This window comes from Paroedura picta, chromosome 4 (genome assembly GCF_049243985.1).
Source record: "Paroedura picta isolate Pp20150507F chromosome 4, Ppicta_v3.0, whole genome shotgun sequence".
NCBI classification, from domain to species: domain Eukaryota; kingdom Metazoa; phylum Chordata; class Lepidosauria; order Squamata; family Gekkonidae; genus Paroedura; species Paroedura picta.
In genome coordinates this window covers 144153041-144180681 of record NC_135372.1, presented here as the reverse complement: position 1 = coordinate 144180681, position 27641 = coordinate 144153041, and the positions used below count along the sequence as shown (strand labels likewise).

The following is a 27641-nucleotide window of genomic DNA, read 5'->3' as shown; positions in this document are numbered from 1 at the left end:
CCAATATCCTCAAAAGAATGCCAGGTGGAGGTACGTCGGTGCGAGGAAGTGAAACAACCAGCATACTTCATGGGTGAGTGGAAATTTGAACCCCGGCCTCTCCATCTAGCTATATGATCCACGACACCACATTGCTTCCCATACACTGCAAAGAGAAAGAGCTCATTGCAAACACCCAACGCGCAATTCTATGTATTCCCTGCTTCTATAATCAAACTGTGGTACTTATGCAAGCAGATCCAATAAATGTCCCATTTTTATTTGACCACGGGAGCAAATAAATTATTTGTAGCTGCCACTGTGCCATCCTCCAGCTCAGGCTGAGAGCTTGGGGAAGGGTGGAGGCTCATCTCGCATTTCCACCACTTCTCAAAAAGCAACATGAGAATCTCTTCTTGCTTTCGGCTTCCCTGACGCTTGGCACAAAGCCAGAATCACTTTGAACCAGCAAGAGGAAAGACTGGAAGCCATGAGGTGGAGCCAAGCTGTTTCCAACTTTCTGCAAAGGCAGAAGAAATGACGTGTGTCCTCCGCCATTCTTTGTGTAACCAGAGGACAGGGATGGGGAGGAAGTCTCTTGGACCTGACAATGAGACACCCCCCCCCCTCCCGCTGTTCCCAGAAAAAAATTGAGGGAGATCCCTCACTTCACTGCGGATATCTGTGGAGGGAGAGTTAGTGGCTGAACTGCATATATTCTTCTTGGCAGGGTGGTCACCTGGTGTATGGGCCAGGGTAGACCAGAAAAAACAACCTATATTGCGATATGCAGACTAAATGAGTACATACCCCCACGTTAGCTGGTGAATCTATGCACACACAGTTCAGAAAGAAAGAGATCCGCTTAAAAAATTCCATACAAACATAGAGGTGGAGGGGAAGTATCCAGTTAAAATTGATATGCAATCTGCAAGGCCCCCAGGGAATTTTTTTTAAAAAATGGAAGAGTAATATTACTTCCTGAACCCAACGTCTGGAAGAAGCAGTAACAGCATACAGCTGTAGAACCCAACACCTGCAAGAAGCTGAAACCACAATCTGTAACAGCTCTACTCTGCATGAGCTGGGAAACGTTAAAAGTTTGGCAGAAAGGGATGAGCTCACCCAGTTGGGGAATATATCCCCCAAGTCAACCTAGACACTTCTCGTCTCTCCATATTCCTCCTCGTACTTATTTTTAAAACATCGCAGGAACATGTGGGAGAGCAGGGTTAGCTTCTGCTGTTTGAAAGAGACCTGCAGTCCAAAAAGACAGGCCTCCTGTTCAGCTTACAGGATTCACATCACAGGGTGAACCCTCCTGCAAGTTTCACAGCAAACGGTTTTCAGAGTAGGAAACCTCAAGCAGTGATAAATAAAAACAGAGAATCTTCAGATTCTTAGTACATTTCAATAGATGGCTTTTTCCTTGGGAGTGAAAGGCTATTACACCACTTTGCACAGCCCACAAAACTAATCCCCAAGCCTCTGACAAAGTAGGTAAATTCCATCAGTACCTTGAGGGGAGATATTTTAAGAACAGATATTGAGAAATCTAATCAACGCCTACCAACTGTTGGCAGCTTATTCAGGGAGAACGCCTTCTCACTCACCACCGCAAATGGAAACATACATTTGTACACATGCATCCTAATAAACAGAGGGCACGCCTCTCTCTCTTTGTTGTTGCTTTACAATCTGTTTATCTTCACCTCACAGCTGCCTGGTTTGAGGCACAAGAATGCAGAACTCACTTCCTGCTTCCTTTCAAAATACTTCTTCCACCTTAAAAAAGACGTTAATTCCTTATACGCGCTAGAATGGATAAGCCACCCTGAATAAACTGTCAATAATGAGTAATCCTCATTTGTATTCATTTATATTCCACTTTTCTCCCAAAGAAGTCTACACTGTTCCCCTCACGTCCACTTTGTCCTCACAACAACCCTTGAGGTAGGTTAAGCTCAGAATATATGATTGGCCCCAAATCACCCAGCGAGTTTCCCTGACAGAATGGAGACAGAGACTTAACCACTGTACCACACTGGCTCTAATGTATGAACTGAATCTGAACAAAGGGCTTGACAAATCCCAGGTCACTATGGCATCTTGAAATTTCACTATATTGCTGAGCATTTCTAAGCAATTATTTTATTGCCGTCTCTTTCAATGAAAAATGCAAAACTTATTTATCGTTTCTCATCAGAACAGGTTTTGGCACAAACATATATGTGCATGAAGTTCTTGTCGCTGTTTACTTTACACCATCCAGGGGCAGTGGATGAAATAATTTCTTAAAACATTTGCTTTCTATACAGGCACCAGCATTCAATCCAATGGTGCTTTTAAAGCGATACAAGAATGATTAGAAATAGGGGAGACATTAGGCTAGGGTTAGTGGCCTGGGATTGTGGAAATTTACTTGGTGACATAGAAAGGACTCCCATTTCCACAAATCTCCAAAGATGCAGAGAACTCCCTTTTCCAACATGGGAAATGAAGCCTTCAGTGTGAAGAATACTAAATCTGTCCAGCGCCACAGATAGCTGCAGCTCTGGAATTCCCTCTGTCTGACAGTCTCAAGTACAGAGAAGTTGATTAGAAGTCTTCCTTGTAATTTCTCTGGGAAACAAATGTCCTTCCACAACTGGTGTCTTAACAGGCCTTTCCAAGTTTTGCTCTACCAATTCAAGAATTTTGCTGAAGACACTTTGAGTTTATTCTGCAAAAGCATCCCTCTTTCCCTCCCACATCAGAGAAATGCCTAGCAGCTCCTAGCAAAAAACCAACACACACACGCAAAAGACTGAGGGCCTAAGCATGAGAACCAGTATGGCACTGTGGTTAAAGTGCCTTCCTGGTGGCATTTTAGTCTAGTTTCTGTGCACGTGGAGCCGCCTTCTGCTGAATCACTCCTGCAGAACCACTCCTGAGAATCCCACACTATCCCTGGAAGCAGACATCATGCCTTCTCTGTGTACCTCAACGGACTGTTGTGCAGCCTAAATGGGATAAAGTTACTACATCCTTCCCTTGGGGAAAGGATAGGAGGTAAACTAGCCAGACACACCGATGTTGGTTTGTTTCCAAAAGTTAAAAGTTTAAAAAAGCCACCTTTACCACAAAGAAAAGCAGCGGATAAAGGTTTTAACAAATAAATGTATGAATCCTCTGCACTGTGCTCCTACTAACGGGTTGTACAAGACACCCATTCTGGTTCCCTGCTGGGGGAGGCCAGTCAAGCAATACCTCCCCACTTTGCCCAGAAAGGACCTTCTGTTGCCTCATCTCCACACTTCCATAGAAGAGGGCAGCTGCGTTGATCTGCAGCAGAAAAGCTAGATTTGACTCCAGTAGTACCTTAGTGATTTTCAGGGTATAAGAATCAAAGCTCTGGTTGACAAATACAAGTCACAACAAGAGAGAGCCAGGAGTCCTTATGTACAAGTCAGAAGGTGGAAAGGGTGCTGCAAAGAAGGAACTCAGGTAACAGAGGTACAAGGCAATACATAGATTCAGGTGAGTAGCCATGTTGGTCTGGAGCAGGAGAACAAAGTTTTAGTCCAGTGGCAACCCTTTAATTCTGGGTATAAGCTTTCATGTGCATGCACACTTCTGAAAGGTTATACCCAGAATAAACTTGGTTGGTCTTAAAGGTGCCACGGGACTAAAACTTAATTCTAATACAAAATATAATCAGGTTAAGAAATACTTAAGGGCAAAAAAATAGCATCTATAATGAGATAATTTCAGCGGGTTGGTCTGCAGTAGAACAGAGTCCAGCAATACCTGAGGGGCCAACAAGGTTTTTTGAGGTATGGGTTTTCGAGAATCAAAATGAGATTTCTGACAAAGAGAGCTTTGACTCTCAAAAGCAGAGGAAGTGAAGGACCTCCACCTGAGACCATGGAGAACCACTGCCAGTCTGAATGGGCAGCACTGACTTTGGTGGACTGAGGGTCTGATTCAGCAGTATGTGCATTTTGTGAAAATTAGCACAGCCTCTGCTTGACAAACAGAAGGTCCTGAGTTCAATCCTCGGCATCTCCAGTTAGAGCCATCTTGGTGAAGTGGTTAAAAGTAGTGTTCTTTAATCTGGAGAACCGAGTTTGATTTCTCACTCCTCCACATACAGCCAGCTGGATGACCCTTGACTAGTCAGTCCTGTTTGAGCTGTTCTCACAGCGCAGTTCTAGCAGAGCTCTCTCAGCCTTACCTACTCCACGGGGTGTCTGTTGCGGGAAGAGGAAGGGAAGGTGATTGTAAATTGCTTTGAGACTCCTTTGGGTAGTAAAAAAGCAGGATACAAAACAAAACCCAGTTTTTCTTCAGACAAAAAGACCAGGCAGCAGGTGAGGTAGAGGCCCTTCTCCTGAGACCTGGGACGGCCACTGACAGCCTGATTAGATAGGGGGGTCAGAAGGCGGCTTCACGTGCATGGAACCCAGACTCCCAGAACGGGAAGGGGCCCTCGAGGCCATCTAGCCCACCCCCTGCTCCATGCAGGGCCAGCCTAAGTCTGTGTCCAGCCAGTGCCTTTGGGGGGCGAGGCTGTCCGCCAGAGGGGATGCGAAGGACCCCTGCCTCCCCTGTGCTAGCCCCCTCCCCTCCGCTCCCCGGGCTCACCAGGCGGGCGGCCTCGGCCCACGTGCGCTCCTTCTTCCTCCGCTGCTTCATCTCCTTCATGGGCGGGCGGGCGACGAACGGCTCTCTCCGGAGGGGGGGGGAGGGGGAGCCGGGGGCGCGCGGCAGGCAGGCGGGCGGGCGGCGGAGGCGCGCGCGGGCGACCGTTACTGGGCGGGCGTGGGCGCGCGCCTGAGGCAAGGCCGGTGCGGGCTGGCGGGGGGGAGGGTCTGGAAGCGCGCGACGAGAAGAAAGCGGGGGGGGGAGGGCGGCGGAGGGCGCACGCGCGCTAAGGAATGCGGCGGCGGCGGTTGAGGGCCGACATAACAACGGGGGTCAAAGGTCCGCGAAGGGGTGGGCGGGAAAGAGGAGGAGGAGGGGGGAGCGCGAGGAAGGGCGGGGGGGGGGCGGCGCGAGCGAGGCGGGCGGCGAGAGAGAGAGACGGAGGAAGGCCGGGACGGAGGCGCGCGCGCGCTGGGGTGTGTGTGTGTGTGAGTGTGTATGAGGGAGAGTGTGAGTGTGTGTGTGTGTGTTTCCCCCCCTCCCGACGGTGGCTGCCGAGGGACAATCCCTGACGAACACAACAGGCCGACGGGGGGAAGGGAGGGAGCGCCTGCCCTCGCGTGCGCTCGCACGAAAACAAACCGCGGGGCGCCGACGGGAGTTGTAGTCTGCGCGAGGGAGGAGAGCCGCCCGCGCCGAGGCAGAGGTCGAAGGCCGGCACCACAACTCCCAGAATGCCGCGGGCGCTGCGAGAGCGGGCCTCCCAGGCGGGCGAGCGCTGGCGGTCGGCTGCGAGGGGAGGGCGCCGCGGTGCATGATGGGCCGCGCCGCGTCGCTTCCAGCGCTGCGCTCGGCCGTGGCGGGGTGGGGAGCTGCCTCATCCGGGTCCTGCCGCCGCCGCGTCGCCATTGGCCGGGAGGCTTCTGACGTCTCTGCCTCGCAGGGGTGGGGGGAGTTCCGCGGGCCCTTTGAGGCGCCTTCCGGCAGCGCCAGGAAAAAGGGCGAGGGATTCCAGAGAGGAAGAAAATCAGAGCCCAGGAGCCCCTTTAAGGCCGAGACTTATTCGAGGCGGGAGCTTTTCAGTGCATGCACAGAGTGCACCTTAAAAACCAACCAAGGTTTATTCCAGGTGGGAGATGTCGAGTGCATGCACTCTAATCTGGAGAGCTGGGATTGAGTCCCTCCTCCTCCATAGGCAACCAGCTGGGTGACAGTAACAGTCCTGTTAGAGCTGGTCTCGGAGCAGTTCTCTCAGAGCTCTCTCAGCCCTACCTACCTCACAGGGCATCTGTTGTGAGGAGAGGAAGGGAAGGCAACTGTGAGCTGCTTTGAGACTCCTCAGGGGTGGAGAAAAGTGGAGTATAAAAACCAACTCCTCGGTGCTGGAGAGGTTTCCAAAACAATCCCTATACTATGTTTTCAAAAGGAAGGCAAGCCAGGGTGTTGTTTCTCCTCCCACGTCCTGCCTCAAGCCACTTTCTAATTGGGAGAAGGATGTGCCACTCAAGTGTGAATTGGGCCTGGAGAAAAATGGGGGGGGGGGGGCAGGACACAGTGCTAGAAACTCAGACTGGGCCTGGCTCGTCTTGAGGCCAACAATGCTGCCCACCATTTCAAGAAACAGAATAGTCCTCAATACCTCTCCCCATCCAAAAAACAACACCCCCCCCCACAACAACACAAAATACAGAAGCTGATTTCCTTTTGATTCGTCTGTGCATTTTTAATACCCTGGTTAAAAGCCAGGAGGTAAAAGGGGCCGACAGGAAGCCAGTCGGCAAACCATCAAGAACTCAGGGCAGATTAGAAAAACGGACCGAGATAAAATCTAGCAGCAAATACATGGCTCCTCTAAACACCCGTGAATCTGAATTGCCCTTTGCAGAAACGGAAGTAAACACAAAGGGAAAAGAGAGGCTTTATTCTTCGTAATAGTAGTAGTAGTATTTTAGATACAATAAACCCGACTGCTTTTATTACACATCTTTAGGAGCACTTTTATATTCCTAGAGAGAGATGATAACAGAACCATGCTGTAAAATCTACGGAGAGAAATGACCGAGGGTCATGAGAAAGTCAGTGGTGGCTGAGATCCTCCTGCAAACCTGTGGGACCAGTCTGAAGACTGATACCCACTGGATGTCACTTGCCAGGTATGTCCCCACTGTGCACTGCCTATCAGGTACCCCCCCCCCCCCTCCAGCATGTACTACTTCCATTACTGTGCTTCTGCACAGCTCTTATCCATCGCGATGAGGCCTGCAGGTGAGGCCTGAGAGATGTAGCACCAAGCGACAGACAGCTGGCCACCCAGTCTTTAGAAATGGAGCAAATGGGAAACAGCTCAAAGCAGCCGAGTACCACACATTGGACCAGTACTTTGCAAAGCCACGGCTGTGGCTTTCACATTTCTTTTTCTTCTACGTCTGCCTTCAGGGGGAGGAACACAGCCATGAGATTTGCAGGCCCTTTCTAAAGTCTAGGATAAAACATTTAGCCCACAGAGAAGGAAAAACTTGCAGAGATTTAAGAAAAAAAAACCAATGGCTTTTCTGAGCACACCTATGTCCACTGAGGACCAGCTCAAAATGCAGAAGCTGCTCTCTGTATCATTCCGCTGCCCTGTAAAGGTTGGCAGGGAGAGGTACAGGATGCGATCATGGCCAGAACAGAGTTCCACCCAAAAGTCCGTCAGGCTTTTGAAAGAAAGTGCTTGTGTTGCCGATTGGATCAGTGGCATTTTGGTCCTGAATCTCAGAATGGATCTTGGGAGATCCAGTCATGAAGACGCAAAGGGTGATTGGCTCGTCTGCACACGGTCCTTCGTAGGCCTCAGTCAAGCTATCTGCCCTGTCCCAGACCTCAGAGCGGGCGTGGCCAAGCTGTGGCTCTCCAGATGTCCACAGACTACAAATTTTGTGGACGTCTGGAGAGCCACAGTTTGGCCACCATGGCCTTAGGGGAACTGCGTAAATCTGGATTTATCACCCTGTTGGCATAAATCTGCAGGCATGGCAGCTTTTACAGGAAGCTCCTTAATACGAGTTCCTGCACCTCCTACGGTGAAGTAGTGTAAATCTAGCCACACCTCGCTTTGACCCGCCCCTTCAAATGATAGACACAGCATTGAAGAAACCATGAGCTATCATCGCCTCTCCTGCTTCCTCATGGAGCAGCCATTCCTAGCAGACTTGCAGGTGTCCACAAAGGACCCATCTGCCTTCCCTCTGCATACCAATAAGCATCTCCCAAGGAATTCCAGGGATGGTTCTAAGCACATATGTCCAAGGCGGCCGACGGCCACAGATACACAGCTGCACCTTGTCAACAAAGCCACCTTTGGGTTCACAACCACAACAGCAGAATACTCCAGCTGTACAATGCTTTTCTTTTGAAAAGTCAAGGGGGTTAAAGACTGGGGGGGAAGGACCGAAAGGATGTGGGCAGGACTGACAGGCTCACAGCTAGGGAAAGAGCGCACGACAAAGGCCGGCAGAGCAGCAGAGAGTCCCTTCCTCCACCAGAGGAGTGGGAAGCCGGTCCCAGTTCCAGGACTCCACTCTGGAGGCCAAAAGCTGCCGTGCCTTATCAGCACTCATGAAGCCATAGCCTTTCCTCACTGGTTTGGCCACGGAGATCTGCTTACCCCGGCAGGCGGGTTGCTCAAGGGTCCTCTCAATGAGAACCCAAGTCAAGGGCCGTACACTTTGCAGAGGATTCCTGAAAGCCCAAAGTCACGTTCCGCCCCGTGCACACGCTCACCCTGCCACAGAGCCTGGGGAGAGGCGAATTAAAACATTCAGAGAGGAGGCTGGGGACGATATTCACAGTACAAACCGTAAAGGTCAAGAAACGAATCCCCTTTAGAAAAGGAAAGAAAAATATTAACAACGGAATCCTCAATATACATCGGTTTTAAAACTTACAAACTGAACCGCGAAATGACACGCAGAGGAAGGGGCGTCTCCCGGGTCCTTCGGACCCCTGCCCACTTCAGCAGCATTGCTTCCCATGCACTGCTCAGTAGCTTGCTCTACTCTCAGGGCACCTTTTTGGGGGGGGGGGGGAAGCAAGCAACAGAGAATCTCCCTGCAGCTCTTAATAAAAGCTTCACAGCTGGACCTGGCCAACCCTTTCCCCTCGGGTTCTGCTAAAATCCCAGCCTCTTGGGGGGGGGGGAGCTTGGGACCAGGAAACAGGAAGCTGAGGAGGAGGAGGAGGAGGGACTCTGGCCTCCTTGTTTTACTCTGATCCCCGAGGGACATTCTGGGCTTTGCAGGGCATAGCACCACCAGGTAAGACTTGGACTTCTGTCCTTGGGGTGCAGGAGAGCAGAACCAGAAGTCACGCGGGGAATGGAAGACAGAGAGAGTAATGGGCATGCTATGCCCAAAGGGTAAGGTCTACGGAGGAAGGGGGACGGGGTTTAGGGAGGGAGCTAGCACAGAGCTGGCAGCATGGAACAAGGACAGAGCTGAAGTCGGCAGGAGCCCTGCCGAGAAGAACTTTTCCCCAATCCTTGTAAACAGGCAAAGGATTCGTCAAATATCTATTGCTTCTGTTGCACAGGAGGGCCAGGGAGGCTTTCAAACCTCCTTTGGTCTGCATTTCTAAAGAAGGAAACACGTCTAACTAAGTTGCAGGATACATGTGGATTTGGCCTCTCCCTCCCCCGCCCCCCCCCCCCCACCCGCCCCGAATGAAAAGATGCCAGTCTTCCAAACCAGAGAAAGGAAAGGCACCGTTCGCCGTGGCTGAAGAAGCCCTCCGTCATTCCTCAGCCTTCCTCGATGTCTGGCGTCATGAAGTCCCGGAGAGTTTGGTTCTTCTGAGATGACTTTTGACTCCACCTCCCCCGCCCCTTCGCCCCAAGGGGCCGGAGAGCCAAAGGAGAGGTGGGAACACGGCAAGGGCTTCTTCCTTGCTTCCTGCTGCTTCTAACACACACTAATGGACGTCATGCATTTCTGATTTCCTAACTACAGTCTCTTTCCCCTTATGGAGCCACCAGCAATCAGACTCCGTCGCGCGGGGAAGGTCAGTCCACCGGCCGGACACAAATCAGTCCTGCTGCCCCGGGACGGCCGCTGCTGCTTCTCGAGAGGCACAAGGGGTCACCGGTCCCCTCCGCGGGCTTGCTCTTGCCCCGAGCTCTCAAAGGGCAAGCCGACCAGGCACGGCTGGTTTTACTTGGGGACCAACCCCCGAGACTGCGGGTACAGCTGCGACCCAGGGGAGGTGGAGGAGGAAGAGCTGCCGGACTTCCTTCCTGTTTTAGGCCTGGAAAGACAAAAGGAGATGTATCATTCACAGGAAGCAGAACGGTTAGGAAAACTTCACAGGGTTGTTGGGAGGGCGAACAAAGAGGCTACACAGCGCTCTGCACAACGAAATGAGACGTAACAATCTGCTCGGCTTTGAGGAGACAGGCCTCATCCCCGGGGAGCCACGTGTGGAGGAGGAATGTACACTAACAGCAAATGCAGGCAGCCACATTTATCCTGCCCGAGTCTAGCCCAGTCTAGTTTTAAAACCTGTGTGAATTTTCACAACAAAGTGCAGGTGCCATCGAGGGAGACCAAACCCTCTCCGATATTTCAAGTGCTTTTATCTTGGCAGGCAGGAGGTCCCCAGTTCAATCCCCGGCAGCACCTCCAGTTAAAAGAACTCAAGAAGAGGTGTGGTGAAGAAACTCTGCCTGAGACCCTGGAGACCAGTGGCCTCGTTCAGTATAAGGCAGCCTCATGTATAGTAGGTGGACTTTGGCTATCCTGGCTGGAGAGGCTGATTCTGTGAAGGCTCAAGGGGGTGGCAGGTGACAGTGCAGGAGCGAGAGGGTTGTGAGTGTCCTGCATAGTGCAGGGGGTTGGACTGGATGACCCAGGGGGTCCCTTCCAACTCTAGGATTCTATAATTCTAAAAGAGAGCAATGGAAAAGGGAAGGGCAGCCATCCTTCTCCCCAAAATTTTCACCCCTTTTGGCTTCCATCAGCTCCGCTGCTGAAGGGACTTTGGATCCTAATTCTGTCGGGTGGATCGGTAACTGGTTAACAGATCGTACCCAGAGGGTACTTGTTAATGGTTCAGCATCTTCTTAGAGAAGAGTGACAAGTGGAGTTCCCCAGGGATCTGTCCTGGGGCCTGTGTTGTTCAGCATATTTATAAATGATTCAGATGAGGAATTAGAGGGGGTACTTATTAAATTTGCAGACGATACTAAACTGGGAGGGGTAGCAAACACAACCAGAGACAGAATCAGAATACAGGATGTTCTTGATAGGCTGGAGAAGTGGGCTAAACTTAATAAAATGATATTCAATAGGGACAAATCTAAAGTTCTGCAATTAGGTAGAAAAAAACAGTTTCTCAGTGGAACATGCTTCCTCGGGAGGTGGTGGGTTCCCCATCTTTGGAGATTTCAAAACAGAGGCTGGGTAGCCGGAGAGGCTGATTTTGTGAAGGTTCAAGGGGGTGGCAGGTGACAGTGGATGAGTGAGAGGGTGGTGAGTGTCCTGCACAGTGCAGGGGGTTGGACTAGATGACTCAAGAGGTCCCTTCCAACTCTCAGATTCTGTGATTCTAACCACTGCCAAGCCTCCCATATTTTCTACCGTGTCCTCAGGGCTTCAGGAAAGGATGCAGTTCCACCAGACAACAGCTTCTCTGTGGAGACAACCTCCCAATTTCAGTGGTTCAGATCTGGGCTGTACAGCTGAACATGACTGGGGAGATCTTGGTCTCCCAAAGAGCCTCCTCCCCCCCAGATCAGAGCTCACCTGGATTTGGACTTCTTGTTCGAGGTGCTCTCAAACGTGGAGGCGTCCACTTGAATCTCGTCTTCGTCTTGCAAGGCTGCTTCCAGAGCCGCCTGGACCTTGGGGGCAATCGTGGGGCCTTCGTAGTCCCTCGTCGTCCGGCTGGGCATATCCAGCTCCAGGAGGACAATGTTTTCTGCCTAAGGAAGAGCAGCCAGACAGACGTGCGAGTTTATTACCTGCCACAGTATTGTTACACAGAGCAAACATATATATCATAATATAAAGGACGTAGCGAAGTAGGTGTAACTGTTCTGCAGGCCGACTGGGCAATCTGCCTAAATACTCGCATCTACATTTTCAATCCATTCAACTGCAGCCGGGGAGAGTACAAAGAGTTCTTCCACATCTCTCTGGAAAGCACGACGCTCACATTCCTGGGACAGGTGGAAGATAGTTGGGTGAGTTGCATGACAGTAACATTTGAGACTTGATATTCTGCCCCATTTAAAACAGCAGGTCTGCATGACTGCCAAAGCCTGTTCATATTCTACTAGCCAGCTTGGTGTAGTGGTTAGGAAGAAGAAGAAGAGTTGGTTCTTATATGCCACTTTTCCCTGCCCGAAGGAGGCTCAAAGCAGCTTACAGTCGCCTTCCCATTCCTCTCCCCACAACAGACACCCTGTGAGGTGGGTGAGGCTGAGAGAGCCCTGATATCACTGCTCGGTCAGAACAGTTTTCTCAGTGCCGTGGCAAGCCCAAGGTCACCCAGCTGGTTGCATGTGGGGGAGCGCAGAATTGAACCCAGCATGCCAGATTAGAAGTCCGCACTCCTAACCACTACACCAAACTGGAGTGCGGACTTCTAATCTGGCCAGCTGAGTGACCGTGGGCTTGCCACGGCATTGATAAAACCATTCTGACCGAGCAGTGATATCAGGGCTCTCTCAGCCTCACCCACTTCACAGGGTGTCTGTTTTGGGAGACGAAAGGGAAGGTGACTGGAAGCCACTTTGGTACTCCTTCAGGGAGAGAAAAGTGGCATATAAGAACCAACTCTTCTTCAGTAATCTCAGGGCCCTCGCAGCCTCACCTCCCATAGGGTGGGGAGAGGAAAGGGAAGGTGAATGTAAGCTGCTTTGAGACTCCTTCGGGTAGAGAAAAGCGGCATATAAGAACCAACTTTTTCTTAATATCTGGCCTCTCTCGGCCCGAATCTTTTTACATAAACAGTAGTGACACACTCTTCTCCCATTTCTTTAGCCTTGAGAAGGACTCTCCCAGCTATAGCATAAATGTTGGTCTTGTGAGAGAGCTTATTGGTAACAGGCCGTTTTCTCTGCCTGGTCAGAACCAAAGACTTGAATCAGGACAGGATGTACAATTATAGCCCATCCCTAACATCTATATCAGTGGTCCCCAACCTGCGGGCCGCAGCCCGGCGCCGGCCCGCAAAGGCCATGGCGCCGGGCCACGGCTCCCTCTCCCCCCCCCCCCCGCAGTAAAAAACTTCCCAGGCCGCAAGCTTGCGGCCCGGGAAGCTACTTACTGTGGGAGGGCGGGGAGAGGGAATCAGGGCCGGGCCGCACCCGTGCAGGCCGTGCCCGCGCGGCCCGATCCGCGGGTGCGGCTCGCGGGCGTGGCCCGAAACGTGGGCGCGGTCCCCGCGGGCGCGGCCCGATGCCCTGCCGGTCCCCAGCCTAATAAAGGTTGGGGACCACTGATCTATATGATCAATCAGAAGGTTGCCATCTTTTTCTTTCCCACCAGGCCATCAGTAAGAATGCCCTGAGGAACCAGTGGCTTGAAAGTACTGTGTGCTTCTCAGTCCTTTTGAGATCCCAGTTCAGTACAAAAAACTAAAAACAGGGCAGAGCAGATTGTTACAGGGACCAGTTTCACCATTCCTATAAGGAGTGTACGCACCCATCAGATGACACAGGAATATGCTACTGTCTAGCTGACCTAGTATACCAGATCCGGAATATGAGTGTGGTGCAGCCCACCCAACTATTTTCTATTTGTCCCAGGAATATGAATGTCGTGCTTTCCGGGCAGATGTGATAGAGCTCGTCGTACCCTCCCAGGCTGCAATTGAGTGAACTAAAATTTCAGATAGGGCTATTTAGGGGAACTGCCCGGTCAGTCTGCATAACCGTTGCGTTCGCTGCTTCCTGCATGTAACTCTACCATGCGATAAGTAATAAATAATATTGTTTGCGTTTCTGACTGTAAGTGGCTCTTCTTTCCTCAGAGGCTCTTTCTTTGTCCCCCTATAAAATAAAAAGTGGTTAGAGCAATTAATCCCTACCTTGAGGCAGGAGCTTATGTGTGACCTTGGGCTAATCGCACACTGTCAGCCTAACCTACCTTCCAAGGCCGTTGCGAAGAGAAAGACAGAAGAGAGAGGAACGTTGTAAGCTACTCTGGGTCCCCACTGAACAGAAAGGTAGGAAACGAATTAACAAAATACATGAAAATCCGTTTAGACACTCTCAAAATGCTTCTGAGCTGGACCTTACCCTGTAGCGGGCCTCTGGGCGGACCATCATGAACATCCTCGCGTGCTGGCTGAGAGGTCTCTTGTACCCCACTGCTGACACTGGCCTCTTCATCATTTGTTGATTCCTGGCAGGAGAGAGACCACGTCAAGCCCACGGTGCCCTGCCTCCCCAGCTTTCTGGAGCTCTCTGAGCAAGTGAACAAGCAGGTAGACAACAGTGACCCCCCAGAAGGGATCATATACCTGGGGATACCTCTCCAAGGCTAGTCCCGAGGAAACTTAGCCATCGTGGCTCTTGTGGATTAAAAACTGGTTGAAAGGAAGGGAGCAAAAAGTAGGAATCAACAGACAGTTCTCCCAACGGAGGGAAGGAAGGAAGGAGGGAAGGAGAGGGAGGGAGGGAGGGAGGGAGGGAGGGAGGGACGGAGGGAGGAAGGAGGGAGGAAGGAGGGAGGGAGGGAGGAAGGGAGGGAGGGGAGGGAGGAAGAAAGGAAGGGAGGGAGGGAGGAAGGAAGGAAGGAAGGAAGGAAGGAAGGAAGGAAGGAAGGAAGGAAGGAAGGAAGGAAGGAAGGAAGGAAGGAAGGAAGGAAGGAAGGAAGGAAGGAAGGAAGGAAGGAAGGAAGGAGAAACAGGCACAGGGAGAAGGAAGAAGGAAGGAGGGAGGGAGGGAGGGAGGGAGGGAGGAAGGAAGGAAGGAAGGAAGGAAGGAGAAACAGGCACAGGGAGAAGGAAGGAAGAAGGAAGGAAGGAAGGAAGGAAGGAAGGAAGGAAGGAAGGAAGGAGTGGGGTCCCACAAGGATCGGTATGGGGGCTGGAGCTATTTAATTTATTCATAAATGTACACTGGCCAAGTTTGCGGATGACACCAAATTATTCAGGATGGTGTTGGCTGGAGTTGGCTGTGAAAAGTTCAGTGCTGTTAAATGTAAATGTAACGTATCTGCTCTTTTTTTCTAATGTCAATTCCTTCACTTAGGAAGGAAAGACCTGGCATCAGAGCATTTCTACAATCAGTTAGCAGGCAACACAAGTGTGAGTGGAGGCACATAATCCAACTGGACTCCAAAGCCCAAACAGGTAATGTCAGGCTCACCTTCCGAGGCAGCAGTTCCATGGCTCAGAGTGTTCCTTCTATGCCTCGTGGCTAAGAGCCACTCATGGGCCTCTGCTCCATATAACAACATGAGAAGCCCTGTTCGATCAAGCTGATGGCCCATCCAGTCTGACACTCAGGGGCCAAAATCCAGGGGCCATCGTGAGTGAGGCCAGAACTCCAGAAGCCCCTCAAGTACCAGGAAAGAGCATCCCTGCCCCAGTCACAGTCTTCCCTCTATCCCTGGTGGCTAAGAGCCACTCATGTTCCCCCAATCCCCTCTGGAAGCTATGCTTGTAGCCGCCACCACTTCCTGCGGCTGTGAATTCCACATGTTAATTACAGAGGGCCAGTGCGGGTTTAGTGTGCTGATTGCAGTAAATCCCATCTGTCAATTACAGAGAGCCAATGGGATGGAGCAGTCAAGAGCGTCAGGGAGACCCACATTCAAATCCCCATTTCGGCAATGGAAGCCTGCTAGGGACCTTGAGCCAGTCACACACTCTCGGCCTTCCCTGCCTCACAGGGCTGTTGTAAGGGAAAAAGGAAAGAAAAGTAGAAGGAGGTCTGCCACTTTGGGTCCCCCTTGGAGAGAATGCTGGGACCATGAATAAAATGAAACCCCAAGTGAGACCCCTCGGGAGTGAACAGATGCCGAGCCTTTGCGGGGTGGGCTGGGCTGAAAAGCCAAACCAATTCCACTTCTTAGTCCAACTCACTCCAACCGGGTGATGGGATGCAATTTCCACTGGTCCTCCTCCTCGTCAAAGAACGATCTGTTTGTGATCTTGTTCTTCTCCTCCAGGGGAATAAAGTTCTCGATGATCAGGTGCCTGCGAGAAGGCGAGAGAAGGCAAGAGAGTGAGCACGGTGGCTCTTTGCCTGGATCCTCGCTGAGAGGAGGGAGCTGAAGGCTTTCGTGGGACCAGCGCAGCCACTGGAGACCTACTTCAGCTTCAGCTCCCGCGTCAGCTCATTCTGCGTTTGCTCCAGTTCTTGCCGCTCTTTGATGTGCTCTTCTTGCAGGTCGTGGATCTCAGCCTTCACGGCCTGGAGCTTAGAAAACAGCTGGGGGGAAACGGGCAAAGGATGAGCGACATTCGCAGGGAAGCTTGACAGGAAGGCAAATTCACATAATGGCTGGCCCAGAGGTGACCACCCACCCCTACCAAACCCTGTCCCTTCCCAATGCAAAACTGAAACTCTGCAGGATCCCGGTTTGCTGATGGCCTGAGAGAATCCTATTGGTTGTGCAACACAATCTTGGTGGCCTTATTCTGCACAACTTTGACCTACACCATTCCACACAAGGCGGCAGAAAACCCTGCCGGTCCCATCTGCAAATGGGCAAAGAAAAGGACTGTTTTGTAATGTTCATGGAGTTTTAATGGCTCTTCTGCCAGGTAGACCTGGCTCTTCTGCCAGGTCTACAGTTGAGGCTGTGGGGGGAAGATCGATGGGCCCCCCCGGTGCCTAGCTACAACTTTAGAGTATCTTGTCTCTCCTGCCTTCTCCCTCTGGAGGAGTAGTAGGAATTGGGGATGGGGGGGGTTCCACAATGTTGCTAGGTTGTTGGTATCAGTATTCTTGTCGGTTTTAATGGGAGTTTTAACTGGACATCTGTAACCCACGAGCCTGCTTGGAAGTCGTGGGTAACAAATTAAACAACAACAGCAACAATAATACAGGTGCATGCTCTGTTGTGGCTCCCACTTTGTGGAACAGCCTGTCCAAGGGGGACAGGAACGCCCTCAATTTCCTGGCTTTCCACAAACTATGCAAGATGGAACTATACAAGAGGCCTTTTCTGCACAAGGAATAGGTCTGCACGGTTAAAGGATTGGGACGAGGTCTCTGCTGCTGCTTATAGCTTATTGCACCAGACCTGGATAGCCCAGGCAAACCTGCCCCGGTCAGATCTCGGGAGCTAAGCAGGGTCGGCCTTGCCAGCCCTTGGAAGGGGGACCTCCCAGGAATTCCAGGGTCATGGCGCAGAGACAGGCAACGGCAAAGCACCTCCCACCATCTCTTCCCTGCCAGCCCAACAATTTCAGGATCTCCTGGCTAATTTAGTTGACAGAGCTTAAACATGGTAAGATCAAATGAAGGGTAGCGCCTGTTATACAAAGATTTATGGAAATTTTAAGATTTTCAAGTTTTAACGTAAGCTGACCTGAGCGCTTTTTGGAGAGAGACGGCCTAGAAATTGTTGAAATAAATAAATATCTGGTGAGGGTCTTGGGCAATATATGGTTGATAATTATGTGTATTGTAAGTGAATTTTAAGCAGATTTATGATTTGTTGTAGTGTCTGAAGAAGAATTATCGAAACAAGCTAAATTTGCTTGCCACTGCACTACAACTGGAGAGTGTAATGGAAGTTAATATTAAAACTGAGTCCATTGGAATAAAGAATATCTAAGCTGACAAGTCACAGAATCATGGAGTTGGAGGGGACCTCCTGGGTCCTCTAGTCCAACCCCCTGCACTATGCAGGACACTCCCCACCCTATCGCTCATCCACTGTCTTTCCCATCCTATATGTTTTTTTCTATCAAATGCAGAACTTTATTTGAATTTTATTTTATTCCGTTTAGCCCACTTCTCGAGCCTATCAAGATCATCCTGTATTCTGATTCTGTCTTCTGTTGTGTTTGCTACCTGTCCCAGTTTAGGATCATCTGCAAATTTAATAGGTATCCCCTCTAGTCCCTCATCCAAATCATTTATAAATATGTTGAACAACACAGGCCCCAGGACAGATCCCTGGGGAACTCCAGTTGTCACTCTTCTCCAAGAGGATACTGAACCATTTACAGGCACCCTTTGGGTACGAGCTGTCAACCAATTCTTGAACCACCTAACAGTAATAGGATCCATACCGCATTATACCAAATGTATGAAGAACTTTTATTTGACTTTATATTATTGTGTATAGACAGTAATACACATATTATGTCTTTTTCTATTGTTGGATTCTGTGTATCCTTTTTTGTATATTACTTTACACAATAAATAAATAATAAAGATGCTTACTCCAAGTGGTCTCCTATTATGTAACTTCTGTACCACTTACTATGTCATCTGAATACTTATGCTCTTGTTCAGTTCTTTCTGTTGGTTCAGGACTCCTAATCACAGAGTCAGAGGTACCCATAGAGGCCATCTAGTCCAACCCCCTGCTCAATGCAGGACCAGCCTAAAGTCCTAGAGCACTGGCTACTAATTATCCCATTGTGTTGACTGCACTGATATGCTGTGTCATCCACCCTGAGTCCAGGTGAGAAAGGGGGACTATGAATAAAGTTAATAAATCAAACTAAGTAAACACGGACTGACCCCAGCCATACCATGGAAGCTCTTGGGACAAAGATCTATAACGAAATGCCTGTGAGATGCTGAAGACTGCCGCCCATAGAGCAAATTTAGAGTCCGGTGGCACCTTTAAGACCAACAAAGTTCTATTCAAGGTACGGACTCTAAATTTGCCCTGCTGCTTCAGACCAACATGGCTCCCCACTTGGAAGGGCCGCCTGTGGTCCAGCAGGCTGTGCTTTGTAGAACATCCTTAGGGGAAGAGCCTCGGGCAACCGTGTGGCCCTTACCTTCTTCAGTTTTTTGGTTTTGATGTCCACTTCTTGCTGCAGAGAGCTGTACGTCTCCTTGAGCTCTAATGTCTCTTCATCCCGACTTTCCATCTGTTGCTGAATTTCTCGCTCCCGCCGTTTCTGAAGGAAATCACAGAGAAGGTTACTGCACCCCAGCGACTCCGAACACCCGGGAATTATGGCTTTAGGGCGCTTTGGCCTGCAGCCCAGCTCTGTTGGGATACCCTCCCTTTAATTTACGGGGGGGAAAGCTAAGTGTTAAGCAAGTTTTTCACATTTTTTAAAGGTATGAATCTGAAAAGTGTTTTTGCGCTATTTTCTTATTGGCAGCATTCTGATCATTCCCGGGCTCTGGCAAATGTCATGATACTAAGAGAAAACCGACAACTTGACCCCGGCCATCTCGCCTCGATGGCCCAGGCTAGCCTGATCTCATCGGATCTCAGAAGCTAAGCAGGGTTGGCCCCGGTCTAGACTTGGATGGGAGACCACCAAGAAAGCCCTGAAGAGGCAGACAAGGGCACACCACCTCTGTTCGTCTTTTGCCATGTCCACCAGGACTTCACAGTACTTTCCACTGCCAAGTCCTGAACAATTCAGTACCGATCTGATTTGCAACCTCCTCGCACAGTCCTCAAACAGAGATTTCCTTTTCCTGAATTGCAAATTAGCCAAAAAGATTTTTAAAAAATCAGATGCCATTCAGTGAAAAGGCCTTGCCCACGTTTAAGCACTTGGTGCTTCCTTGAAGACTCAGTAAGATTTTTACTGGACTAGTTCTCACAAGGTATCCGAGCAATAAATTTCACAGATCTCACATGTAAACAAGCGAACGAAGAAAGCAAAAAACAACAGCTGCAGAGAATTTCTGAGGCGATCGTCACTAAAATGATACGGCCCAACACTGTCGGCCTAGCTAAACAAAACCTTATCTGCCTGGAGTCTCTATAAGAATTGTGGAGTACAAATGAAGGGGGGGAGGGAATGCTCAACATAATAACATGTGTGGGAAAACCAAGTAGATCGTCTGATCTCAAGCCCTGCATGTGGTCCTCTCAGAAGGATCTGCATGATCGAAGTCAGACAAAGAATTTTTTTTTTACTTTGATCATGCAGATCCTTCATCCACTCCACCATCCACTCCGCCATCTTCGCTCACACAGTGGCCAAGCAGTTCTTCTGGAGGGCCAACAACAGGGTAAGAAGGCCAAGCGCTTCATAGGAACATCAAAAGAGCCCTGTTGGGTCAGACCAGGGAGGGTCCATCCAGTCTAGCTTCCCATCTCACACAGGGGCCAGCCAGTTCCTCTGCAGGGCCAGCCACAGGGCAGAGAGGCCAAGACCTTCCCCTGAGAAGACCCTCAGAAGAGCCCTGCTGGGTCAGGAGGGTCCCTCCAGTCCAGCCTCCCGTCTCACCCAGGGGCCAACCAGTTCCTCTGCAGGGCCAGCCACAGGGCAGAGAGGCCAAGGCCTTTCCCTGAGAAGACCCTCAGAAGAGCCCTGCTGGGTCAGACCAGGGAGGGTCCCTCCAGTCCAGCCTCCTGTCTCACCCAGGGGCCAACCAGTTCCTCTGCAGGGCCAGCCACAGGGCAGAGAGACCGAGGCCTTCATAAGAACATTAGGAGAGCCCTGCTGGATCAGACCAATGAAGGTCCATCTAGTCCAACATCCTGACTCTCAGAGGAGCCAGCCAATTTTTCTGGAGAGCCACCAACAGGGCAGAAAGGCAGAAGCCTTCCTCCACGTGCTCCAACAGCACTGACACCACCTTCTACCACCTCTCACCTGCTCAGCAATCTCCTGACGTTTCTGCTCCAAAATTTTCTGCTGCTCGTTTGTGTGGTCAACAATATTCTTCCCACCAACAAGGAGCTTGCTTTCCATGGCCTGGAAGAGGGAGAAGGTTGGGGGAAGTGAATTACAGAAATCAGCAACTTGTTTCTTGTTTAAGCATTATTCATTTTTCTTCACATGGCTCTCATTTCCCTCCACATTAAATACAGAGTTAGGAGAAGACACTATGGGGGGGGCGCATCTGAAGTGTCTTGCCTTGAAAACCCTAAGTCAGGGGTGGCCAAACTGCGGCCCTCCAGATGTCCATGGACTACAATTCCCAGGAGCCCCTGCCAGCATTTGCTGGCAGGGGCTCCTGGGAATTGTAGTCCATGGACATCTGGAGGGCCGCAGTTTGGCCGTCTCTGCCCAATGGGGTCACCATAAGTGGGCTATTACTTGACAAATGTCACGGGAACTCATAGTCTGCTCAAGAACTATTAGGAAAGAAAAACCTCTGAAACATAATGACAGATTCCAAGCAGATTTTTGGGAGCCTCTTTAATCTATCATTTATGCCTTGTGCTCTTAGTCTTTTGTTGCCTGCAATATCATCACACTTTTATGTACCTAGAAACAGTACAAACCTAATGAATCACACAGAATAATTTACCACTAAAAGCTGGATTACAACACACCTGTTCTGCAGTCACTACATCGGTAGCCACAAGTTTCCAGGTTGAATTCAAGGCATTTTCCATTCAAGAGGGCTCTTTTATGCAGCCAATAGGCTTGTACTGCAGTTAATATTTCACACAGTTCTATGGCCTGACCCTCGTGGGAATGCACTCTGGATTTAGAGCTGGGCAGAAGCTGAGAGTGGTGGTCTCAGAAAGCAGAGAGTTTAGAAGGTGGGATCCAAATCAGCCCCCTTAGAAGACGAGTGGGAGCAGCACCTAATGGATTTTGCTTTGCCACCCAGCCAACCCATGGATTTTATGCCTGAGTGCATTCCTCACAATAATTTGACCCCTGAGGAAGACCCCACGGGGTCAAAATAAGTTTGGTCCATTCTGTGCTGGTCTACTCCATGTGCACAATAAAATCAGAGTCCAGTAGCCCCTTTAAGACCAACAAAGATTTATTCAAGGTGGGTGCTTTCGAGTGCTTGCTCACCTTGAATAAATCTTTGTTGGTCTTAAAGGGGCTACTGGACTCTGATTTTATTGTGCTACTTCAGACCAACACAGCTACCAATTTGAATCTATTCCATGGGCAGTTAGAAATGTGTTGTTTTTAAATCATCATGACTGTGTTTTTAATATATTGAACTGGAGCACTTTGATAAATATTTGTAAAAAAAAGTCAAAAATAATTTCCGCATCTCAGCCTTTGGGCTCCTAACTGTGACCTGTACTACCGTGCACAGCTTCCTGAAACTAGGATCCTACTATGGAATTTCTGCATCATTCAATGGGTCATGTTAATAATTATGCTTTGCTTCAGTTTTGGCTTTCTGAGGCATCAACTGATGCAAAGAATGGCCATGAGAGGAACCAGCAGCCACGCTGGCTGCTGTGTTCATGCCTCCAACCAATATATAGAATCATAGAATCCTAGAGTTGGAAGGGGCCACACAGGCCATCTAGTCCAACCCCCTGCTCAACGCAGGAAAGAATATGGCTCATTCTTTCCAGCCAGCCAAGTTCTCGATTAATTTGGCAAAGTTGGCAGGGTGACTTTTGCCCCTCCCTCCACTCCGAAACGAAGGCTGCCCCTTACCCTGATTTTGGCGCTGAGCTTTTCCGCAGCCTCCTTCTCCCTCTTGAGGTCTTCCATCTTCTTCTCCTTCTCCTTCAGCAGCCTCATCTTCTCCTCGGCCACCAGGCTGTGATCCTCCAGGATGGCCTTCTTCTCGATCTCCAGCTTCTCCTGCTGCTCCCTCCAGTAGTCGTCCTTGTCACCCCCTTCCTCCTCGCCGTCTTCGCCCTCCTCCTCCTCCTCTTCCTCCTCCCCACTGACGCCACCCGCTCCGTCCCTCCTCCTCTCCTTCTTCTTCCTCTTGCCCACCGACCGCTTTTCCAGCTGCGCCTTGAGCCGAGCGATCTCCTCCTGGAACTCCCGCAGCAGGGCGTCCTTGGGGTCTTCGTTCACTCGGGGCTTGTTCTTGATGTTCTTGGCGCGGTTGGCGTACCGCAGGGTGGTGAGGGTCTCCTCGACGTTATACGAGGCCGGGCCGATGTTGGCCACCATCACCGTCTTGGCGTTACCGCCTAAGGAGTCCTGGAGCAGCCGGGTGAGCTTTGAGTCCCGATAGGGAATGTGCGTGCTTTTGCCGTCCACGAGGGCGGAGATGACGTTGCCCAGGGCCGAGAGGGAAAGGTTGATCTTGGTGGCTTCCTTCAGCCTCTCCCCCTGGGCTCCCGTCTTTGCCTGGCGCTCGCTTCCAGCCAGATCCACGAGGTTCAGCTTCCCCACACGGATGTGGTTCTCTCCGTCGAGGCCGACCTCGCTGCACTCGATGGTAATCACGAAAATGGCATGGGAGCGGGAGCTGTGCTCGTTCATGTTGGTCGCCCCCACGGAACGATTCTGGTTCCCCACGTTCATGACGTGTTCTATTTCTTTGACGCTCTTTGTGACGAATGACGACAGGTCCTTGACGTACACGCCCGTGTCCGGCCTCTCCTTCAGCTCCAGCCTCTTGGACTGGTCCTTGGATAACAAGTCTCTGATTTCCTCTTGGTAGATCTCTAAATAAGACGCCCGCACCAGGTACTGCTGGTTCTGAGACCGGGAGATGTGCGTGAAGATGTGGTCGAAGGAGTTGGGGATCACCCCTCTTTTCTCGGGATCGCCGCGCACGCCTTCCATGGTGTACGTCTTCCCCGTCCCCGTCTGCCCGTAGGCAAAGATGGTCCCGTTGAAGCCCTGCAGCACCGAGTCCACCAGAGGCCGGAAGGTTTCGTCGTACAGCTCGAACTGCTTGGAGCTCCAGTCGTAAACGGCGTCAAAGGTGAACATCTTGGGCTGCTCGTGGGAGGTCCCCTTTGGGTTCTTCACCGACACCTGCCCCAGCTTGACGTCCACCTCGACGACTTGTTCGTAGGAAGCGGCTTTCTCTTTGCTGTTCATGGGCCGGCATCGCACCACCACCCGGACGGACTCGGAGCTCTTGAGCTTTGACATGATGGCGGCCAGGAGCTAGACGCGATTCCACAGCCGGCAAAACTGAGAAGGCCAGGGGTGCTTCCACACCTAGAAAGAAACAAAGGCAAGCGTTGAACACGTTGGTAAGAATCAAACTAGTACAGCCCGCTGGATGGAACATCCGGCTACACCCCGAAGACAAAAACTCAGATTCCAGCTAAGATGAGAAAAGCAACAAGCTTGGCATTATAATCAGGTACAACTGCAATACGAGACAACAGAAATATATGCTTTGTCTTCAGGACACAATATTTAACGGTCCCTATTCTCTGGGATCCATACTTGGCAACATGGGAGACAGTCCGTGGCTACTGCCCTGTGGCTGGCCCTGCAGAGGAACTGGCTGGCCCCTGGGTGAGACGGGAGGCTGGACTGGAGGGACCCTCCCTGGCCTGACCCAGCAGGGCTCTTCTGAGGGTCTTCTCAGGGGAAGGCCTCGGCCTCTCTGCCCTGTGGCTGGCCCTGCAGAGGAACTGGCTGGCCCCTGGGTGAGACGGGAGGCGGGACTGGAGGGACCCTCCCTGGCCTGACCCAGCAGGGCTCTTCTGAGGGTCTTCTCAGGGGAAGGCCTCGGCCTCTCTGCCCTGTGGCTGGCCCTGCAGAGGAACTGGCTGGCCCCTGGGTGAGACGGGAGGCTGGACTGGAGGGACCCTCCCTGGCCTGACCCAGCACGGCTCTTCTGAGGGTCTTCTCAGGGGAAGGCCTCGGCCTCTCTGCCCTGTGGCTGGCCCTGCAGAGGAACTGGCTGGCCCCTGGGTGAGACGGGAGGCTGGACTGGAGGGACCCTCCCTGGCCTGACCCAGCAGGGCTCTTCTGAGGGTCTTCTCAGGGGAAGGCCTCGGCCTCTCTGCCCTGTGGCTGGCCCTGCAGAGGAACTGGCTGGCCCCTGGGTGAGACGGGAGGCTGGACTGGAGGGACCCTCCCTGGCCTGACCCAGCAGGGCTCTTCTGAGGGTCTTCTCAGGGGAAGGCCTCGGCCTCTCTGCCCTGTGGCTGGCCCTGCAGAGGAACTGGCTGGCCCCTGGGTGAGACGGGAGGCTGGACTGGAGGGACCCTCCCTGGCCTGACCCAGCAGGGCTCTTCTGAGGGTCTTCTCAGGGGAAGGCCTCGGCCTCTCTGCCCTGTGGCTGGCCCTGCAGAGGAACTGGCTGGCCCCTGGGTGAGACGGGAGGCTGGACTGGAGGGACCCTCCCTGGCCTGACCCAGCAGGGCTCTTCTGAGGGTCTTCTCAGGGGAAGGCCTCGGCCTCTCTGCCCTGTGGCTGGCCCTGCAGAGGAACTGGCTGGCCCCTGGGTGAGACGGGAGGCTGGACTGGAGGGACCCTCCCTGGCCTGACCCAGCAGGGCTCTTCTGAGGGTCTTCTCAGGGGAAGGCCTCGGCCTCTCTGCCCTGTGGCTGGCCCTGCAGAGGAACTGGCTGGCCCCTGGGTGAGACGGGAGGCTGGACTGGAGGGACCCTCCCTGGCCTGACCCAGCAGGGCTCTTATGAGAGTCTTCTCAGGGGAAGGGCTTGGCCTCTCTGCCCTGTGGCTGGCCCTGCAGAGGAACTGGCCGGCCCCTGGGTGAGACGGGAGGCTGGACTGGAGGGACCCTCCCTGGCCTGACCCAGCAGGGCTCTTCTGAGGGTCTTCTCAGGGGAAGGCCTCGGCCTCTCTGCCCTGTGGCTGGCCCTGCAGAGGAACTGGCAGGCCCCTGGGGGAGACGGGAGTCTGGACAAGATGGACCCTCCCTGGTCTGACCCAGCAGGGCTCTTCTGAGGGTCTTCTCAGGGGAAGGCCTCGGCCTCTCTGCCCTGTGGCTGGCCCTGCAGAGGAACTGGCAGGCCCCTGGGGGAGACGGGAGTCTGGACAAGATGGACCCTCCCTGGTCTGACCCAGCAGGGCTCTTCTGAGGGTCTTCTGAAGGCCTCAGCCTCTCTGCCCTCTTGTGGGACCAGACTGAGAAACTACCCAAATATGCAGGGGTTGGGTGTTGTTGTGGAGAGGTGAGCCTTGGTCAGGTCTTGCAAACTAAGCATTAAAACATGCAGGATGACTCATTGTTACTAGGAAACCAAAGAAACTCTAGCCAGAACTGCATGCCGCAGAAAGCCCTGGCTATCTTTTGTGCAATGCTGCAGAATACAGAACGAGGCATCGGTGTGCGTTGAATTTTCTGAACCCCTTTGACTGATGCTTGGGGGAGAGTCAGAGTCAGAATGGACTACAGATGGGCAACTATAACACGAGAAAAGCTACTGGGCAGTAGTTTAGGACAGAGAAAAGGAAATACTGAAATGTGGAATTCATTGCCGGAGCATGTAGTGATGGCCACAGGATAGATTCATGGAGGAGAAGTCTCAGTGGCTACTAGCCCTGGCGGCTGAGGGGAACCTCCATGTTCAGAGGCACTAATCCCCTGAATCCCAGAGACAGGAGACAACATCCTCTGTTTCGGTTGGCTGCAGAGGAGAGGACACGCAGTAATGGATTTAAACTTCAAGTACAATGATATAGGCTAGATATCAGGAAAAAGTTTTTCACAGTCAGAGTAGTTCAGCAGTGGAATAGGCTGCCTAAGGAGGTGGTGAGCTCCCCCTCACTGGCAGTCTTCAAGCAAAGGCTGGATACACACTTTTCTTGGATGCTTTAGGATGCTTAGGGCTGATCCTGCATTGAGCAGGGGGTTGGACTAGATGGCCTGTATGGCCCCTTCCAACACTATGATTCTGTGATTCTGTGATTCAAATGGGTTTAAACTTCAAGTACAACGATATAGGCTAGATATCAGGAAAAGAATTTTCACAGTCAGAGTAGTTCAGCAGTGGAATAGGCTGCCTAAGGAGGTGGTGAGCTCCCCCTCACTGGCAGTCTTCAAGCAAAGGTTGGATACACACTTTTCTTGGATGCTTTAGGATGCTTAGGGCTGATCCTGCGTTGAGCAGGGGGTTGGACTAGATGGCCTGTATGGCCCCTTCCAACTCTATGATTCTATGATTCTATGATTCTATCCAAGGAATGACTCAGCCTCTGTGCTCTGCTGCTGGCCCTCCAGAGGAACTGCTTGGCCACTGTGCAAGATGGGAAGCTGAAAGGATCCAGCAGGGCTTTTACGTTCTTAATAGCGAGCTCCAACACCAGAGAGCCGCAGTGGAGGAGGCCAAGGCCGCCAAAATGTACCCCTGTGCTCAGGACCCAAAAGCGAGTGTGGCTCCTTTCGATATCCTGCAGCTGTATGGGAGGGTCACGTGTAAAGCACACAAAGCAGCCTTGTATTGAAGGGGACCGTCATGGTCAGCATCGCCTATTCAGACTGGCAGCAGCTCTCCAGGGTCTCAAGCAGAGGTCTTCCACAGCTCCTGCCTCCAGTTCCTTTTAAACTGGAGGTGCTGGGGATTGAACCGGGGACCCTTCCCTCCTCGTTCTTTTCAACTGGAGATGTTGGGGATTGAACTTGGGACTTTCTGCATGCCAAGAAGTGTGCCTCTGAGCCACAGTCCATCCCTAGGGTTAGAGCTCTGGGAGTCACTGGGTGCTACCTGAACCAGTAATTGTTCCACTACTCCTAGAATCCTAGAAGGGACCTCCTGGGTCATCTAGTCCAACCCCTGCACTATGCAGGACACTCACAACCCTCTCGCTCATCCACTGTCACCTGCCAACCCCCTTGAGCCTCCACAGAATCAGCCTCTCTGTCAGATGGCTCTCCAGCCTCTGCTTAAAAATCTCCAAAGACGGAGAAGCCACCACCTCCTGTCCAATCAATGTTCCCTGGGGGTCTTCCTAGTTCACACCTGTATTTCTTCACCTGGGACCTGCGGGTCCAGAGCCTCGCCAGAAGAGGACAAGCCAACAGACAAAGGCCGCTACTGCCTGAAGGGGAGCCCGGCTCCGTCCTGCTCAACCGCAGCAATGTCCTCAGCTGACTCGCAAGACCGGGAGTGAAGCAATGCTGGGAAAGCAGTCCCCGCAGCCCCTCTTAAAAATTTATTTGCGACCCCGTTTTAGGACACAATCAGGCCACGTGAGCAGCTTTATTCTGTGTGGAAGTCTACATGAAGGGATGTACCACTGAGAAAGAACAGACTGCCCTTCCCTTAGCAATGCATGCCTATGGA

General features: G+C 51.7%; 2 protein-coding genes across 5 annotated transcripts in view; both read right to left on the bottom strand.

Annotated features, from left to right (window-relative positions):
* The window catches only part of ASXL1 (ASXL transcriptional regulator 1), a 40225-nt gene extending 34893 nt beyond the window's left edge, over positions 1-5332 (bottom strand). For 2 of the 4 annotated variants that reach the window (XM_077336068.1, XM_077336070.1), the window contains exon 1: positions 4606-5332. In XM_077336068.1, the coding sequence (XP_077192183.1) occupies positions 4606-4665 (60 nt within the window). In that variant the 5' untranslated portion in view covers positions 4666-5332. The remainder of the gene's footprint in view (positions 1-4605) is intronic. The other 2 variants (XM_077336067.1, XM_077336069.1) reach the window with 1 other exon arrangement.
* Positions 5333-8663: 3331 nt separating this feature from the next.
* The window catches only part of KIF3B (kinesin family member 3B), a 29382-nt gene continuing 10404 nt past the window's right edge, over positions 8664-27641 (bottom strand). The window contains exons 2-9 of the mRNA XM_077336065.1: positions 22120-23595; positions 20350-20451; positions 18562-18684; positions 15906-16024; positions 15676-15789; positions 13883-13988; positions 11382-11560; positions 8664-9885 (exon numbers count right to left, since the gene is read on the bottom strand). Of these exons, the coding sequence (XP_077192180.1) occupies positions 9792-9885; positions 11382-11560; positions 13883-13988; positions 15676-15789; positions 15906-16024; positions 18562-18684; positions 20350-20451; positions 22120-23526 (2244 nt within the window). The 5' untranslated portion in view covers positions 23527-23595 and the 3' untranslated portion in view covers positions 8664-9791. The remainder of the gene's footprint in view (positions 9886-11381; positions 11561-13882; positions 13989-15675; positions 15790-15905; positions 16025-18561; positions 18685-20349; positions 20452-22119; positions 23596-27641) is intronic.